Source organism: Urocitellus parryii, chromosome 5 (genome assembly GCF_045843805.1).
Source record: "Urocitellus parryii isolate mUroPar1 chromosome 5, mUroPar1.hap1, whole genome shotgun sequence".
Classification (NCBI taxonomy): domain Eukaryota; kingdom Metazoa; phylum Chordata; class Mammalia; order Rodentia; family Sciuridae; genus Urocitellus; species Urocitellus parryii.
This window is the reverse complement of record NC_135535.1, coordinates 192,737,246-192,754,474: the sequence shown is the minus strand read 5'-3', so window position 1 is coordinate 192,754,474 and position 17,229 is coordinate 192,737,246. Positions and strand designations below refer to the sequence as shown.

General features: G+C 33.8%; 1 protein-coding gene across 4 annotated transcripts in view; it reads right to left on the bottom strand.

Moving 5' to 3' along the window:
• Positions 1 to 17,229, bottom strand: part of Mxi1 (MAX interactor 1, dimerization protein) — a 74,373-nt gene that overhangs the window by 25,259 nt on the left and 31,885 nt on the right. For 3 of the 4 annotated variants that reach the window (XM_026389132.2, XM_077799016.1, XM_077799015.1), the window contains exon 3: positions 6,483 to 6,512. The exons of the other annotated variant lie outside the window; for it this stretch is intronic. In XM_026389132.2, coding sequence (XP_026244917.2) covers positions 6,483 to 6,512 — 30 coding nt within the window. The remainder of the gene's footprint in view (positions 1 to 6,482; positions 6,513 to 17,229) is intronic. 4 annotated transcript variants of the gene reach the window in all.

The following is a 17,229-nucleotide window of genomic DNA, read 5'->3' as shown; positions in this document are numbered from 1 at the left end:
TTTTGAAACACAGTCTTACTAAGTTTCCCAAACTGGCCTTAAACTTGCCATCTGTCTGTCTCAGCCTCTTAAGTAGCTGGGCCATATGTGACACTGCACCTGGCTTAAGAATTTTCCATACATAAGATTATGATATCTACATATATAAATGGTTTTTCTTCTTTTCCAATCAAGATGGCTAACTACCTTGGATAGGACTTCTAGGACAATGCTAAGTGTAAGTCGTGAGGGTAAATATCCTTATCTTATTCCTGATCTTATGGGAAAAGCATTCAGTAGTTTACCATTATATATCTTATTAGTTGATACAGACATCAGATGATATACTAAGAAACCAATGCCCAATGATTTATTCATGTTTTGTTAAAAAATAAGGCAGACTAAACTCCATCAAAATATCCATGTTTAATGGGAGCACAGTAGAGTCTAGGAAAAAATATGGTGTTCATTATCACATCCAAACAATTGTGATAAACATAAAACATCAAAACTACTAATATACATGAAAGTTAAAATTATTTATGGAATTCTAGTCTTCAAATACATATAAAACGTTTTCCTTTTGGGTTGAGGTTGTGGCTCAATGGTAGAGCACTTGCCTAGCATGTGTAAGACATTGGATTCAATTCTCAGCACCACATATAAATAAATGGATAAAATAAACGTTTGTCAACATCTAGAGAAATATTTTTAAAAAATATTTTCCTTGAAAAAATGTTTACCAATTTCAAATCATGAAATGAAAAAGGAATAAGTCTCTTACAACTGAAACATAAACTCTGGTAAATTGTTCTCCTTTAAAAAATTACATGTCCTTGTCTTAGTGCAATATATGATACCCCAAATGAACTAAAGAGTCAATAAGCCTCTAAAAAAATTTACAGATTTTCTTCTTACAAGCAGGACGAAATCCTGCATGGCAAAAATCCTTTAAGATCTTCCCACTTATTGAGTTCTCTCCTATAATTTATTTACATCTTAGGGGTTCATTAAATTTCTATTCCCTACTAAAATTATTTTTGTCTGCTGAGCTCTCATGAGTACGTGTATACACACACACACCACTTTTCACTTAGTCATAGTTTAATAACTTGTTGATTTTATTTATTTTCTATTTTTTGTGGTACTCGGGGTTGAACCCAGGACTTCACACAATACTAGGCAGGCACTCTAGCATTAAGCATACCCCCAACCCTTGTAGATTTTAAAATCTATTCAATATCATTCTTTCACTCAGTGAATATTTACTCAATGACTACTATGTGCTAAGGGTAAATAATACAAAGTTCCTACCTTCTTGAAACTTATATTTTAGCAAAAGAAGTCAAATAACACAAATATAAATGTTATGGTAACATAAAAGGCAATGTAATAGAGAGTAACTGGCATGCAAATGTTCTCTAAGATGAATTAAGAACTAAATAATGATGAACTAGAGCAAGGGCTGTATAAGCAGAAGAAACACCAGGTACAAAAGCCCTAAGATGGAAATAAGCTTGGTATGTTTGAGGAAAAATTAAAAAAAGCAATATCAGGTGCACCACAGGAAACAAGTGAGAGTGCTAGGACTTTGTAGGCCATAGATTTTATCTAGTTGCAATAGGAAGCCAGGGAAGGATTGTAAAGAGAGAAATGACTTTATCTGATAGATCCTCTAAGAAGATCAGACTTGCTATTATGTGAAGAATGAAATGTTAGGGAGAAATGAACAATAACAGTTAACAAAATACAATATTGTTCCTTTACAGTGTTTCTTACTTCTCTCTCTGTTCCCACTTCTAATAATGGATTAATTCAAAAGCATCCAAGCTATTCTTCCATAGCCAGACAATACCTTTTTTTTAATGCTTTAATCATGCCTTTCTGTGACAAAAGTCTCAAATCACTTACCACTGCCAACAAAATAAAACTCAAATTCTCTGACACTCAATAATATTCCACAATCTAATCCCAAACCACCTTTCCACCTTTGTCTTCCACTCTACTATTCCATTCAACATGGTTGACTCAGTCTTTCCTGAACACAACTTACAATGCCAACTTCCTTAATATAGCTCTATGCACACTGACCCTTTTCCTTATTCTTTTCCTATATTCAAATTCTCTCTCTTCCCATGGCTCAACATTCATTATTCTTAGTTATCCAAAGCAGTAGTTTTTTAATTGATCCATAAGATATCATGATCCAGTTTACATAAGTTTCACAATTCTACATTTAACTTTACTTCATGCAATCCATTTTGGCATTTTCTATTGTTTTCAATTTCTTTTTCAACAAAAATGGTCACACAGAACACTAATGATTTTCAGTTTTCCATTATTAGTGCACCTAGACATTAACTGGACACTTAAGTAGATCATAGTACTGAAAGATGAAACCCATAAATACCAAACTATAATAGCCTTAACTGTAAGGATATAACAGGGTCACTATTTATACTTCATTTTATTTATCATCATGCCAGCAAACTATTTATTAATCATCACTGTAAAGAAAGACTGATATTAAACATAGTTATCATAATTCATGATCAGACAAGATCATGATTTAGGAGTGCTTTATATTCACATCACCTTGTTTCAAACTGTAACTATCAAAGTCAAAATGGTCATTTTCAATGATACTGTAACCAACGCTTCCTGCCTTCCAACCTCATAGAATTACATAATAGCTTTGTAAAATGTGGGGATATAGTAACTCCGTAAGTGCTAGTTTTCCTCTTTCCTTAAGGGGTATGTGAAAGTCCATATGTATGGAGGATACCTAATACCATTTTGTAAGACATCGATCTCTTTTATTACAAATAGTCATTTCTCTGCCTAGGAAGGAATTATTAATTCTGTGTCCTCATTTGGCCCTTCCAGTTTTGCCAAAGTTTAATAAGGGTAAGCCTTTTGTTTTGATGGAATGACAGCTATTAAAGTTGAATGGCCTCTCCTGCAGTCAGCACTAAGGTTCTTGACCATTAAAGTCCTGTTTAAAGTTGTTGACTCTGTTAAAAAATATCATCAGTAATTTGAATTAAGAAAATGAAAAAGCAATGAAGCGACCTAAAATCTGTACTGAATCCTTTCTTCTCTGGCAAAGGACCCAATTCATAAGCAAAATAAATTCTTAGTTCTTCAGTCTCAAAGAGTTTACCATGAGATAATTCATATAGGTTCCTGAGGAATACAGAATATTTAAAGGTATTCTGTTTTCTCTCCATTTTCACCTTCTTGGACTGTTATGATCTGTTGTAGGTCTAGGGGACCAGGGATGGCATACAGGTAACAAATGCTCCTGAACCATCTAGACCAAGTTCAACACAATCTACATGGTTTTAGGCAGAAATCAGCCCCCAGGACAAAATCAAGAAAGAATGCAAACTTCCATATTCAATCTAAATTACCCAAAGGTCCTTGATATGCTGTAGGTATCTGGTATAATACTCTGGGTATTCCAGACCCCAAATCTCCACCATTAGGCTTCCCTCTGTAATCTGGGAGTATGAACCTCAACATTTGTTAGCTATTATTTCAAGGACAGAACACAGGCTTTTAACAATCTTACAACTTTATTTAAGAGAGCCATCTGGAAATACTCTGCCAATCACTAACATTTGCCCAACACTGCATTTGCCCAAGTAAAAAAACAGACTCAGAGATTTATATCTAAGATTTTAGAACCAAGCTTAAAAGGAAAAAAAGCATTTTCTTAAATGAAGATTTATATGCATATGTGTGTATATGAATACATATAATACATATATTTATAGTGGCCAAATTTCAAGAATATGAATTATTTGAATTTCAAGAATATGAATTATAAAAATGCCTTTTGAGAATAAAGACAAAATTAAATTTACCATTTTGATGGTGAGATACTTTCTTCACATAAGATCATGCTTAAAGGCAAAGGACAGGTAAAGCCAAAATTCTATTTATCTCAAAGGATGCCAAAGCTGGATTAACGTTTTTCTATAACACATCAAATAAAAAACCATGCCTGATAAAAAGGACTATTAAATAAAACTAGGTGGGGGCCTAAAAATTTAATAACAATATAGGGGGGCTGGGGTTGTGGCTCAGTGGCAGAGCACTTGCCTAGCATGTGTGAGGCATTGGGTTCGATTCTCAGTACCACATACAAATAAATAAAATAAAAAATTTCATCGACAATTAATAAAAATAGTTTTTAAAAAGCTGATGTTTTAAAAATATATATATAGGCTTAAATTTTTAAAAATATTTCTGTGCTGCTTTCCTGGTAAACGCCTCCCCAAGCCTTAAGTCTCCCTGGTAAATTTTCAAAAGTGGGAATGGGTTATTAAATCTGGTTTTGTTTTGGCACTGACCCTGTGACACATGCTACTAAATTAAGAGTTTTATTTATAGTGATAAAAAAACTTTGAAAAATGTATCTTCAAAAGGTTAATCCTGTATCACCTTTCAGCAAAGGCTTAGAGAAGAAAGGGAGGGAAGAGGACAAAAAATTAAAAAAAAAAAAGGAAGAAGAAGAAGAGAGCAAGAGGAAGAAATAATTTGAGAAATAAAGAAATGAAAAATGTGTACTAGCCCTTCTAGATTAATAAAGAATGTATGTCTATTAGCCCTTTTAGGGCTAGCAGAAGAGAATGAGAGAATCATACCGTAAGTATTATAGCTTAGTAAACTAATCAGAAAGTCTCACACTAAGTAAATAAAACCAGAACAAAAGACCTTTACTGGAGATGTCATACAGCCCAGGTAATACAGAGATGCATGTTGTACATATGTCACAATCAGACACTAGATTAAACAACTTATAGGGTATATCTAAATAAATACTATGAGTGATACACATGTCATTTTCTCTGAGGTTTTCTAAGTTATCAGTAAGTAAAAAATGATATCCAGAATGCCTGAAACAAAATTTGCTCAAAAGATTTTAAAACCTCCATTCCAAAGAGTTACTAAAAAAAAAAAAAAAACTCTTTCAAATGTTAAAACAAGTTTTGCCAGGTTTCCAATGGGGGGGTCTATCAAGGGCCACATCCAGATGGACGACAGAATTATAAAAGTCACATATTTATCAGTATTTAATCCTTGTAGCCCAAAATATTCTCTACACTTCTATTTAAAGTTCAATGTTAGAGTTTAGTTTTAGAATCCTCAGAGAGATCATTTCTTGATCTTTTCATGGTCTTTCCTGCCATGTTTTAAATCATCCATATCTTTAATATACTAGAAATGTAATTCAGAAAATAGATTTAAAAAAAAAAAAAAAAAGGAAGATCTCCTGCTGAACTGCATTGTCACTAACAAAATGTCTTCTACCAGACCCCTGAACTTTGAGTTCCAATTTTATCCTTCATTCAATATTAACGTACTGTATATCCAAATCTCAGGCACTGAGGATACAAAAGTGAACAAAACAGAATCCTTGCCTTTGAGGCTGGCCTTAAAGTTGGGATCCTCCCGCCTCAGTCTCTCAAGTAGCTCAGATTATAAATGCGCACCGCCAGGCCAGCTCCAAAACACAAATACCATCATACGTATGACAACTCATTTTAAAATGAATAAATGCTACATATTGCTGAGAGAGAACTTTTCAGTATAGCTGACAAAACTCTTCAACATCTGGCCTGGTTTACCCTATACTATAATCTTTCATATTCACACTAAACCTCTTGCAGTTTCCTTAGTATTCATTGCTCACCCATCAACCTCTGCAGTCTTTCAAGACTCTATACAAAAGGGAATCAAGTAATCTTCCAAAATAACCTTTCTGCACCCTCAACCACCCTCTGCCTCCCATCACATACTTATTATGTTACACAGTATTTTAATTATTCTTCTCTAACAAAGATGTGAGTTCCTTGAGGACAGAAACTATGTTAAACATTCTTATATTTCCTATGTAAAGCTTGCTGCTTGCTTACAATGATGTATATAGTTCATGCTTGATAAATGTGTTGAAAGCATGAATAAATGAACAAACTGCAAATAATTAATGCACTCCAATTTTTCATATTTATTACCTATTCCAGAAACCTAATCCTTTAGCAAGACCATATTTAAGCCATGAGCCTATCATGATTTTTTAAAATATTTTTTTAGTTGTCAATGGACCTTTAGTTCACTTATTTATATGTAGTGCTGAGAATCGAACCCTGTGCCTCACACATGCTAAGCAAGTGCTCTACCACTAAACCGCAACCCCAGCCTGCCTATCATGATTAACCTGTTCTGAAAGGCAGAAATAAAAGAAAGCTACCCCATGAACTCAAAATTCAAATGAGCTTAAAATATGTTTATTTCTTCTAGTTTAGGTAGCAAAAGCTTACTTTTTTAGTCATTTCTTGAAAAAAAAACAAACCATACATATCAGAATCATGACAGGCTTTACATTTTAAAAAATAAAATTATAGTTATATATGTACTGTTACATTATTTTCACAGGTAAAATTATGAGTTTGCTTTTTAAATATAAGTAAGAACTACACCCATTACTGACTCACCGGTTCTTTTCCAGCTCATTATGTGTGGATCTAAAAGGAAAAACAAAAAAACAAAAAAAGAACATTAGCCACACTTGTTAATAAAGCTATAGAAAGGGGAGTTAGTTTAGTTACTGCTATGCCATGACCCTATAATTTAACAATGCAACATATGGTCACACTTCTACAATGTCATGCATCAAAAGGCAAAGTCTACATTTATTAGAACTTTTCTTTCAGACAGTGTTTTCAGTTAACAGTGTTAAATATTCTGAAATTGAAATTTGTTATTCTAATAAAATTAATACTAGCCCATGCCTTCCTGCCTATAACTAGAGCATCCTGTATTTTGTTGAATACATTATATCAGAAATTTTTATTAAAATATTTAATTCAAAATTAAAATGAGCTTAAAAATGTGTTTACTACTTCTAGTTTAGATAAGAATACCATTTTTATCTAAAAATACCATTTTTATTTAGAAAGAAAAAATGTGCATAGTCCTCCTCTATCTCCATCTATGTACTACTAAAAGAAGAAAAAAAAAAGTTTTCCCTAACATAGAAACAAAACAAGCTTGCCTTACTGCTAGGTGACCAAGCAAATTAAGCCTTTCTGACTTTTATGTGAAACACATGAGAAAAGATACACAAGAAAAATATAAAATATAAGGAAAAGATACACATAATAAAATCAAGAAACAAGCTTAAAGACAGGAAAGATGTGACTCAAAATGCTAGCAATGGTTATTTTCTTTTGCTGACCTTTTTTCATTTGCCTTTCAGTATTTGTTAGGATACTTACCATCTACTGAGCAAGCATAGTACTTGTTAAGGCAACATGATAGCAGTTAACACATGTTATCTCACTTTATTCCCAAAACAACCTTTGTTTTATAATCACTAATACTGACTCAGAGACAAGAAACAAACTCCTGAGGCTGGGGCTGGGGCTGTAGCTCAGTGGTAGAACGCTTGCCTGGCACACGTGAGGCACTGGGGTTGTTCGTCAGCATCACATAAAATAAACAAAATAAAGACATGCTGTCCCTCTACAACTATTAAAAAAAACCAAAAAACAAACTCCCATCTCAATAGTATTAGCAGCAATAAATTAATCCCAGATCTCTCTTATTTCAAAGCCCCAAGTTCTTAACCACCTGATAAAAAGCAATTCTGAATAAAGATTAAGGGCATACTCAAAGGCCAGACTGCCTGAGTTCAAATACTGTGTGGCTTTGGTAAAATTCCTTCATTTTTCTGTGCTGTTTTCTCATCTATGAAATAAGAAAAAAGACAATATAATTAACCTTCCATATCTATGGGTTGCACATCTTTGGATTCAGATTGAAAATATTTGGAGGAAAAAATGCATTTACACTGAACACATACAAAAGTTTTTGTCATCATTCACTAAAATATAGTATAGCAACTATTTACATAGCTTAAAATCATATTAGGTATTATAAGTAATCTAGATATAACTTAAATAATACAGGAAGATGTAAATAGGTTACAAGCAAATATACATTTTATATAAAGGACTTGAGCACCCACAGATTTTGTTTATCTTTGGGAGTTCCTGGAATCAATTCCCCACAGATACTGAGGAACAGCTGGAATTGCCTCATAGGATTGTTACAAGAACTAACAAATTTATACTAAACAACAATATATAATAAACTATATAAAGTTTGCTACTATTAGGATTATGTTATACTAACCTAGTTCCCTTGAATGACACTGTATTACTTTTATGATAATTTAGCATTAACAAGAATTTTATAAAGGAGAATTTAAGTTTCTATCACTAGACCTAAAACTTTAATCTTTTTATACATTCTGGTAAATGTCAAATGACTTCAGAATATTTTACATAACATTACTTTAATCTGATTTATTATTCCAATGGATATTTAATAAAAACAGCAGGATTTCCAAAACTTAAAATAAATGTTTTTGCAAGCCTCATAATTTGTGAAAATTTTACCTACTGTTTTAGTTTAAGAGCTTAAAGACTTGAGTTACTCTCTCCTGTCTACCTTTTGCTTTCTTAGCAGTTTCATAAAGTACAGTGAAATGGGATGAAAAAGACAGATTCATTTTAAGGAGTTTATCTTAATAAACATATCATTTTTTCAAAAAATGAAAAAAAGAATCTTAGGATGTTTTAAAACTTCAGCCATATTAATAGCAAATATGAATAAATCAGATGGAAGAAACTATAAAAACATAGTCAAAACTTGTAGAATTTAATAAAATTCAATACTCAACAATTACAATGAAACCCCATCTTAACCGTAAGTATTAAGTATTATGTTTTTAAATTTATTTTCTATTTGAATGAAATGTTAAAGCAGAAAGATAGAAGAGAAAAATGGCATATTTTAAAGAGCTTTAAAACTAAACATTACTTCAAAATATGAATGGGTTTATTGATAACAAGATTTCCAGCCTCGTAAGTTTTGGTTTAATGGCCTTTCTCTAAGAAGAAAACTAAGATCAAGTAAAACAAAAACAAAAAACAATCCACATATAAAACACTGGAAGTAATAAATTAAAACATATTCAGAGAAAAATAGATTCTAGTTTAGCATAAACTTTTTCTAAACAATCTGGAAATCTCCCTGGTAGCCATAAATACTAAAGACAATATACTCAATGATAACCAGTTGCTGAATAACAATATTATATTGAGCCTATTACAAAAACAAGCACCAAAGGAACATAATCTGACCCACTGATATGAACAAAATTAAAACATCAGGTCTTTCTACCTCTCTCAAACAGATTTTTTACTATTTGGCTTCTTCAAAAAAGAAAGAAAGCAAGCTAAATGTGAACTTTTCCACCAAACCAACTAATGTATGCCATCTTTAGTTATTCTATCAGGAAAAAAAGTTTTCCAAATAACAAGAAGCAAAAATTATCATAAATATACTAATCATTACCATATTAACTTTTTTAAAAATAGCATCAGTATTCACTATTATTTTGATGAGCTTTTGCCTATAATATCAAGTCAACAAATAATAAGTACCTTGTTCAAAACTGATTTAGGGGCTCTCTAGTTCATAAATTAAGACATGGATAAGAATAATTAAAACTCAAGGCAACATAAAAAAATGAAGAAAGGTACAAAGTATTGTAAGAATTCAAAAGAGGCAGAGTTTACTTCCAAATGGGGCTTTAGAGAAAATTTAGAAAAAGATGGCATTTCAGCTGGGGCTTAAACAATAGGTGCGTTTGCTATTAGCAAAGTCTGGAACCAGCTAAGGAGATACCATTCCAAGTAGAAGGGACAAGATAAGCAAAAAAGCAAAGTTGTACAGTCCAAACAAAGCAAAACCAGGAAACAATGTACAGGGATCATAAAGACCAATGGTGTAGAGAAAAAAAGTTCTGAGAATTCTCATTCACACTAGTTATGTAAAATTTGGGATAAATTATTTAATGCCCCTGATTCAGTTTCTTCATTTGGCAGGGTTACTGTGAGACCTAGAAAAATAAATAAATAAAGCATCTAGCACAGATTAAGTATTCAATAAATACTAGTTACTACTCATATTATTTTGAACAAGACTAAATATATTCTTCTCAAAACATGTGAAGTATGTTATGAGACAACAATTTGACAGGTATTCAATAAACTTGGAATTAGCCTGAAAACAAACAAGCAAACAATCATAATAACAAAGAGAAAAGGTAGGTGACTAAAAGACACCTGATCATTTAACCAGTTATGAGGCCAGTAAAAGGTTTAAGAATATAACAAAGAGAAGAAAATAACAGTCCAAACAGTGCTGGCAATAAATTAGTAATTGAACACACTAGCACACTGAGAAACGATCCCTTTACTTCTCTGAGCCTACGTGTCCAACCAGGTCCTTCCAATAATATCACTAAAATACTCAAAAGTGATCAATTTCCTGTAAGATTCAGATGTTCTGAATAATCCATTTTGTATCAGCCCACTTTTTTTCTCCAAATAAAATGCACCTCTGAGAAAAAACACTAAGGAACTGAATGACTTCCTTTTAGACATCCTAACTTTTTTTTTTTTTTAGTTGTAGATTGATAGCATGCCTTTATTTTGTTTCATTTTTATATGGTGCTAAGGATAGAACCCAGTGTCTCATACATGCTAGGCAAGTGCTCTGCCACTGAGCTATAGCCCCAGCCCCAACATCCTTACTCTTAATTCGTAACAACTCCCAAGAGTAGAAAGAAAGATATTTCTATAATTTTATCATGAAGTACAGGTAATCTTTTTTTTTTTTTTTTTTTTACAAATAACATCCTTTTGAGAAAGACATCCTTTCCTATTTAAATGAGAGCCACTATCTCAACCAAGTCTGAGTTTTCATTGACTACAACATGCCTCTAATACATAAACTTTTAATTCTTTATGGTGTAGTTTGGTGGCAATCAATAAAACAATACATAGAATTCAAACTGCACAAAACGGCACAATTTGGCTCAAGAATAGTGCTGCCATGGAAGGAAAATAAAAGCCCCCATTCCCAGAATACTCTACTAGACTTGTTGAATTAATGAGCCAACCCCCAATTCATTAACATTTTTGTTTCACTTACTTTCTAAACCTAAAGTACCTAACAGATGCTGCCTTCTACACAATGAAAAGAACACATTCTATGAAGCTAGATAAGTAGCTTCTAACTGATAACCTTAAAGGGGTGGAGTGGGGGGAATTTATCCATCCATACCCCAAGGCAAGAAAAACAAAATTTCAGCTAGAGTAAAGCAGGGGTATCTCTAAAGTTTATATCCAAAGAGGGTTACACCTGGACTTAGCCTGGAAACAAACAAGCAAAGAATCATAAGCTCAAAGCTAGAGATGCTACTAAACATCCCATGATGCACAAAACATTATCTTGCCCAAAATGTCAATAGTGTGGAAGCTGAGAAACACTGAAACATAGAAAAAGAAAGAATGAAACAGAAAGTGGGAAAGAAAAGTGAATATCAATAAACATTAAAGATGATTTTTTAAATCAAAAAATTGATAAATAACTTCTAAGACTAATGAAAAGAGAGACAAAAATTACAATTCAAAAAGAAACAGCATGGGCTGGGGCTGGAGCTGGGGCTCAGCAGTAGCACATTTGTGTGGCATGAGTCAGGCACTGGGTTAGATTCTCAGCATCACATATAAATAAATTAAATAAAGGTCTAGCAACAACTAAAAATATATTTAAAAAAAAACAAAACAGGAAACAGCACCAGAAAACAAAAGTGTGCATCAGTACAACTCCAACGTACAATAAAAGGATAAGAGGGCTGAGATTATAGTTCAGTAGAAGAGTGCATGCTAAAGGCCCTACGCTTGATTTGAAAAAAAAAAAAGAAAGGAAAGAAAGCCATGGTGGCTCATACCTGTAATCCCAGCTACTCAGGAGGCTGAGGCAGGAGGATCATAAATTTAAGGCTAGCTTAGGCAACTAACTTAGTGAGTCCCTGTCTCAAAATGAAAAATAAGAAGGGCTGGGATATAGCTCAGTGACAGAACACCCCTAGGTTCAATCCCTAGTAAAAGCGCGTGTGCACACATACACACACACACCCCGAATATTATGAACAACTTTATGCCAGTTGGTTTTTCCATATAACTAGACAACAATCAAGTTTTGTGAAAGAAATTATCAAACTAACTCTTAACTCTAGAATAGAAACACTGAATAAACCTGAATCTATCAAAGAAATTGAATTAATAATAAAAACGTTCCCACAAAAAAAAAATCCAGGATCATAGTCTTCACTAGAAAATTTTAGGAATTAAAAAAAAAAACCTACATAAACTCTTTTGTTAAAAAACACCAAAAAACAAAAACAAGGGGAAGAGGGAATACTTCCCAATTAATTTTTATGAGGCCAGTATTAGCCTGATACTAGCCACCCAGAATTAGCCCGATACCAAAACCTGACAAAGAAATTAGAAGTCAGTGTGGGATATAAGGCCTGCAATTACAGCTATTCAGAAGGCTGAGGTGGGAGAAACACAAGCACCAGTCCAGCTAGGACAACTTAGCAAGACCCTGTCTCAAAAAAAATAAAAGGACTGGGGATGTGGCTCAGAGGTAAAGCACTTGCTTAGCATGTCCAAGTCCCTAGGTTCAATCCCCAGTACCTAAGAGAAAAGAAATTACATGGAAAACAAACAAAAAGCAAACAACCATATCTTTCATGAATGTAAACACAAAAATCATTTTGTTTTTTTTTGTTGTTATTTTTTTTTTCCAGTGCTAGAGATTGAACCCAGTCTCATGCATTCCAGGCATGTGGTCTACCAGTAAGCCACAAAAAATCCTTTTTTTTTTTTTTTGGCACCTGAGATTGAACTCAGGGGCATTCGACTACTGAGCCACATCCCCAGCCCTATTTTATACATTAATTTAGAGACAGGATCTCACTGAGTTGTTAGTACCTTGCTTTTGCTGAGACTAGTAATCCTCCTGCCTCAGCCTCCAGAACCTCTGAGATTACAGGCATGCACCACTGTGCCCAGCTCACAAAAATTCTTAACAAAATATTAGTAAATCAAATAACATCATTCGGAAAGTATCATTGTTTACAGTCTGGTTTTATGCCTAGGTCCTGAGATACAGCTTCTAAAACCTTAGAATTCTGTGAATAGAAGTGTCTTCATCATTCATGATGGGCTCCTGTACTACAACTGAGTTCATGTTTAGTTATGGTGAAAAGACCAATAATGTGATTAAAGAGCTGAGACTTTGAATAATTAATATCACCTCAATATCCAGGGTAAGGAGAAGTGCTAGGAATTGAGTTCAATCACATAACCAATGATTCAATCAATGACGCCTACATAACAGTACCCCAATAAAAATTCTGGAAAGTGAGGGTTGGATACACATCCTAGTTAGTGGACGTGTTCACACACCAAGAAGGCAATGCATTCACCCTGATTTTATTAGGAGTGGGCAAAGAAGCTTTGGGTCCAGAACTCTCCTATATGTAATTCTTTGTGTCTCTTCATTTGGTTGGCCCCAATTTATATCACTTATAATAAACCTTGCAATTAAAGTATAATGCCTTTCTGAGTTCTATGAATAGTCTTAGCAAATTATCAAGCCTAAGAGGGGTGTGGGAATTCCTGAACCTGTCATCAGAAGTGAGAATGGGGGGCTGGGGTTATGGCTCAGCAGTAGAGTGCTCACCTTGCACGTGTAAGGCCCTGGGTTCAATCCTCAGCACCACATAAAAATAAATAAATAAATAAATAAATAAAGTTTTTGTGTGCAACTACAAAAAAATATTTTAAAAATTAAAAAAAAAAGAAGTGAGAATGGCTTGGGAACTCTTAAACTACTTCTGCCTTCTATAAGGGCAGACATTTTGTAGACTGTGCCCTTAAACTAGGGAAATCTGTGCTAATTCTGGGTGGTTAGTTATCAATGCTACTCTGGTATGAAATATAATATGATGAAGAAGGGCTTACTCCAAGAACACAAGGTTGATTCAAGACTTAAAAATCATGCAATTATTTCCACATTAACAGGGGGAGAGGGGAAGAAAAATCATAATATCGAGATAATAAGAGAAAAGCATTTGAAAAAAATTCAGCATCTATTCATGATTTTTAAAAAGTTAATAAGAGGGGTTGGGGTTGTGGCTCAGTGGTAGAGTGTTTGCCTAGCATATGTGAGGCACTGGGTTCGATTCTCAGCACCATACAACAAATAAATGAATAAACGTCCATCAATAACTAATAAAAATTTTTAAGAAAAGTTAATAAGGAACTTTCTCAGTTTACAAGGCATCTATAAAAAAACAAAACCTACAGATATTATACTTAATGGTAAAAGAATGCATTTTTTCCAAGATTGGAAACAAGACACTGTTCACTTACAACTTCTATTCAGCACTGTACTAGAGGTTCCAGAACATGAAATAATAACATCATACACAATGAAAAAGAGAAAATAAAAATGTCTCACAAACAATGTTATTATCTATTTAAGAAGCTAGGGGTGTACCTTAGTGTTAAAGTACATGCTTAGAATGTGTATGGGCCTGGGTTCAATCTCGATCACCCCTCCTTCCCAAAGAGAACATTATTATTTAGGAAATCCAAGGAATATATAATTTACTAGAACATACAAGTTTGCAAGGTCAGTATGCCAAATTCAATTGCCATTTACAAAAGCATCAAAAAATACTTAAGGATATAGAAGAAGAAAAAGAAGGCCAAATTTTCATCATGTTGGTTTAGAAACTGACTTCCTTAACAAGACTCCTAAATCCTAAAGCACAAGAAAACCAAGAATCAAAAATTGGGGGCTGGGGCTATAGCTCAGTGGCAGAATGCTTGCCTTGCAGGTGTGAGGCCCTGGGTTCAATCCTCAGCACCACCTAAAAATAAACAAACAAATAAAGATACTGTGTCCATCGAAAATTCAAAAAATACTTAAAAGAAGAAGGAGGAGGAGGAGGAGGAGGAGGAGGAGGAGGAGGAGGAGGAGGGATGGATTAACACTAAAAAGCTTCTTCTCAGCAAAGGAAAACAATACTTGATGAGAAAGCCTACAGAATGGGAAAAAATGTCTAGGATACATAAAGAACTCAAGTCAGGTACAGTGGCGCATGGCTGTAATCTCAGCAGCTCAGGAGTCTGAGGCAGGAGGATCACAAGTTCAAAGCCAGCCTCAGCAAGGGCAAGGTGCTAAGCAATTCAGTGAGACTCTAAAACTAAATAAAATATAAAAAACGGTTGGGAATGTTGCACAGTGATCAATGCTCTTCAGTTTGATCCCCAGTACAAAAAAAAAAAAAAAGAAACACCCAATCAATAAATGGGCTAAGGAATTAAATAGACACTTCACAGAAGAAGAAATATAATTGATCAACAAACATATGAAAAAATGTTTATCATCTCTAGCAATTGCAGAAATGCAAATCAAAACTAAGATTTCATCTCACTCCAGTCAGAATGGCAATTGTCAAGAACACAAGCAATAATAAGTGTTGGCGAGGATGCAGGGAAAAAGGTACACTCATACGTTGCTGGTGAGACTGCAAATTGGTACAGCCATCTGGAAAGCAATATGAAGATTCCTCAGAAAATTTGGAATGGAACCACCATTTGACCTAGCTATCCACTCCTTGTTCTATACCAAAAGGACTTAAAATCTGCATACTACGGTGACGCAGCCTCATCTGTTTACAAGCAGCTCAATTCACAATAGCTAAACTATGGAACCAAACTAGATGCCCTTCAACAGATGAATGGATAAAAAAAGGTGGTACATATACACAATGTAATATTTCTCAACCTTAAAAGAGAAAATTTATGGCACTTGCTGATAAATGGATGGAACCAGAAAATATCATGCTAAGTGAAATAAGTCAATCCCAAAAAACCAAAGGCAGAATGTTCTCTTTGATAATGGATGCTGGTCCATAGTGGGGAAGGGCAGGTAGGGAAGAATAAAAGAACTTTGGTTTGCGAAGAGGGGAGTGTGGGGAGGGATGGGGCTGTGGGGATGGGAAGGATGGTACAATGAGACAGACATTATTACCCTATACACATATAAGGTTACACTACTGGGGTGACTCTGCATCATGTACAGTCAGAGGAATAAGAAATTATGCTCCATTTGTATACAATGTCAAAATGCATTCTACTATAAAAAATAAATAAATTAGATTTTTTTTTTTAAATCAAGTACTGCTACCCGTCACAACATAGATGAACCTTGATAACATGCTCAGTGGAAGAAGTCTGCCATAAAGGACCATATATTATGTTTCCATTTATGTGAAATTCTATAATAGGCAAATCTATAGAAACAGAATTGGTGTTTGTTCAGTGCTGACACAGAGAAGAATTTGGAGAGTGACAGTCAATGAGCACAGGATTTCTTTTGAGGTAGTGAAAATGTTCTAAAATTGATTGTGGTGATTGTTAGAAAACTCTGTAAATACACTAAAATTCATTAACATTTAATAAAAAATACTTATGGATAAATTTAACAAAGTATATGCATGACCTTAACTTTGAATAACTATATTGAAATTTTACAACACCTAAATAACTGAATAAATGGAGACATACCATGTTCATGAAATAAAAGATTCAATATTTTTTTTTTTTTTTTTTTTTTAAAGAGAGAGTGAGAGAGGAGAGAGAGAGAGAGAGAGAGAGAGAGAGAGAGAGAGAGAGAGAGAGAGAATTTTTAATATTTATTTCTTTAGTTCTCGGCGGACACAACATCTTTGTTGGTATGTGGTGCTGAGGATCGAACCCGGGCCGCATGCATGCCAGGCGAGCGCGCTACCGCTTGAGCCACATCCCCAGCCCTAAAAGATTCAATATTACTAAGATAAGCCAAGTCTCCCCAAATCAATCTACGAATTCAATTCAATCCAAATCAAAAATTTTTTAAAATATTTTTTAGTTGTTGATGGACTTTTATTTTTATTTATTTGTATGTGGTGCTGAGAATCGAACCCTGTGCCTCACGCATGCTAGGCAAGCGCACTACTACTGAGCCCCAGCCCCAGCCCCCAAATCAAAATTCAAGTAGTCTTTGTCATAGAAATTGACAAGCTAATTCTAAATTTATGTAAAAATGTAAATAACCTAGAACAGCTAAAAGAATATTTATAGAAATAAGCTCAAAGACATCCACTACCTTATCTCATGACTTATTTAGAAAAACCATAGTAATTAAACTATAATATTGGATTAGAATAAATATTTAGACCAAAGAAACAAAGTAGAGAAT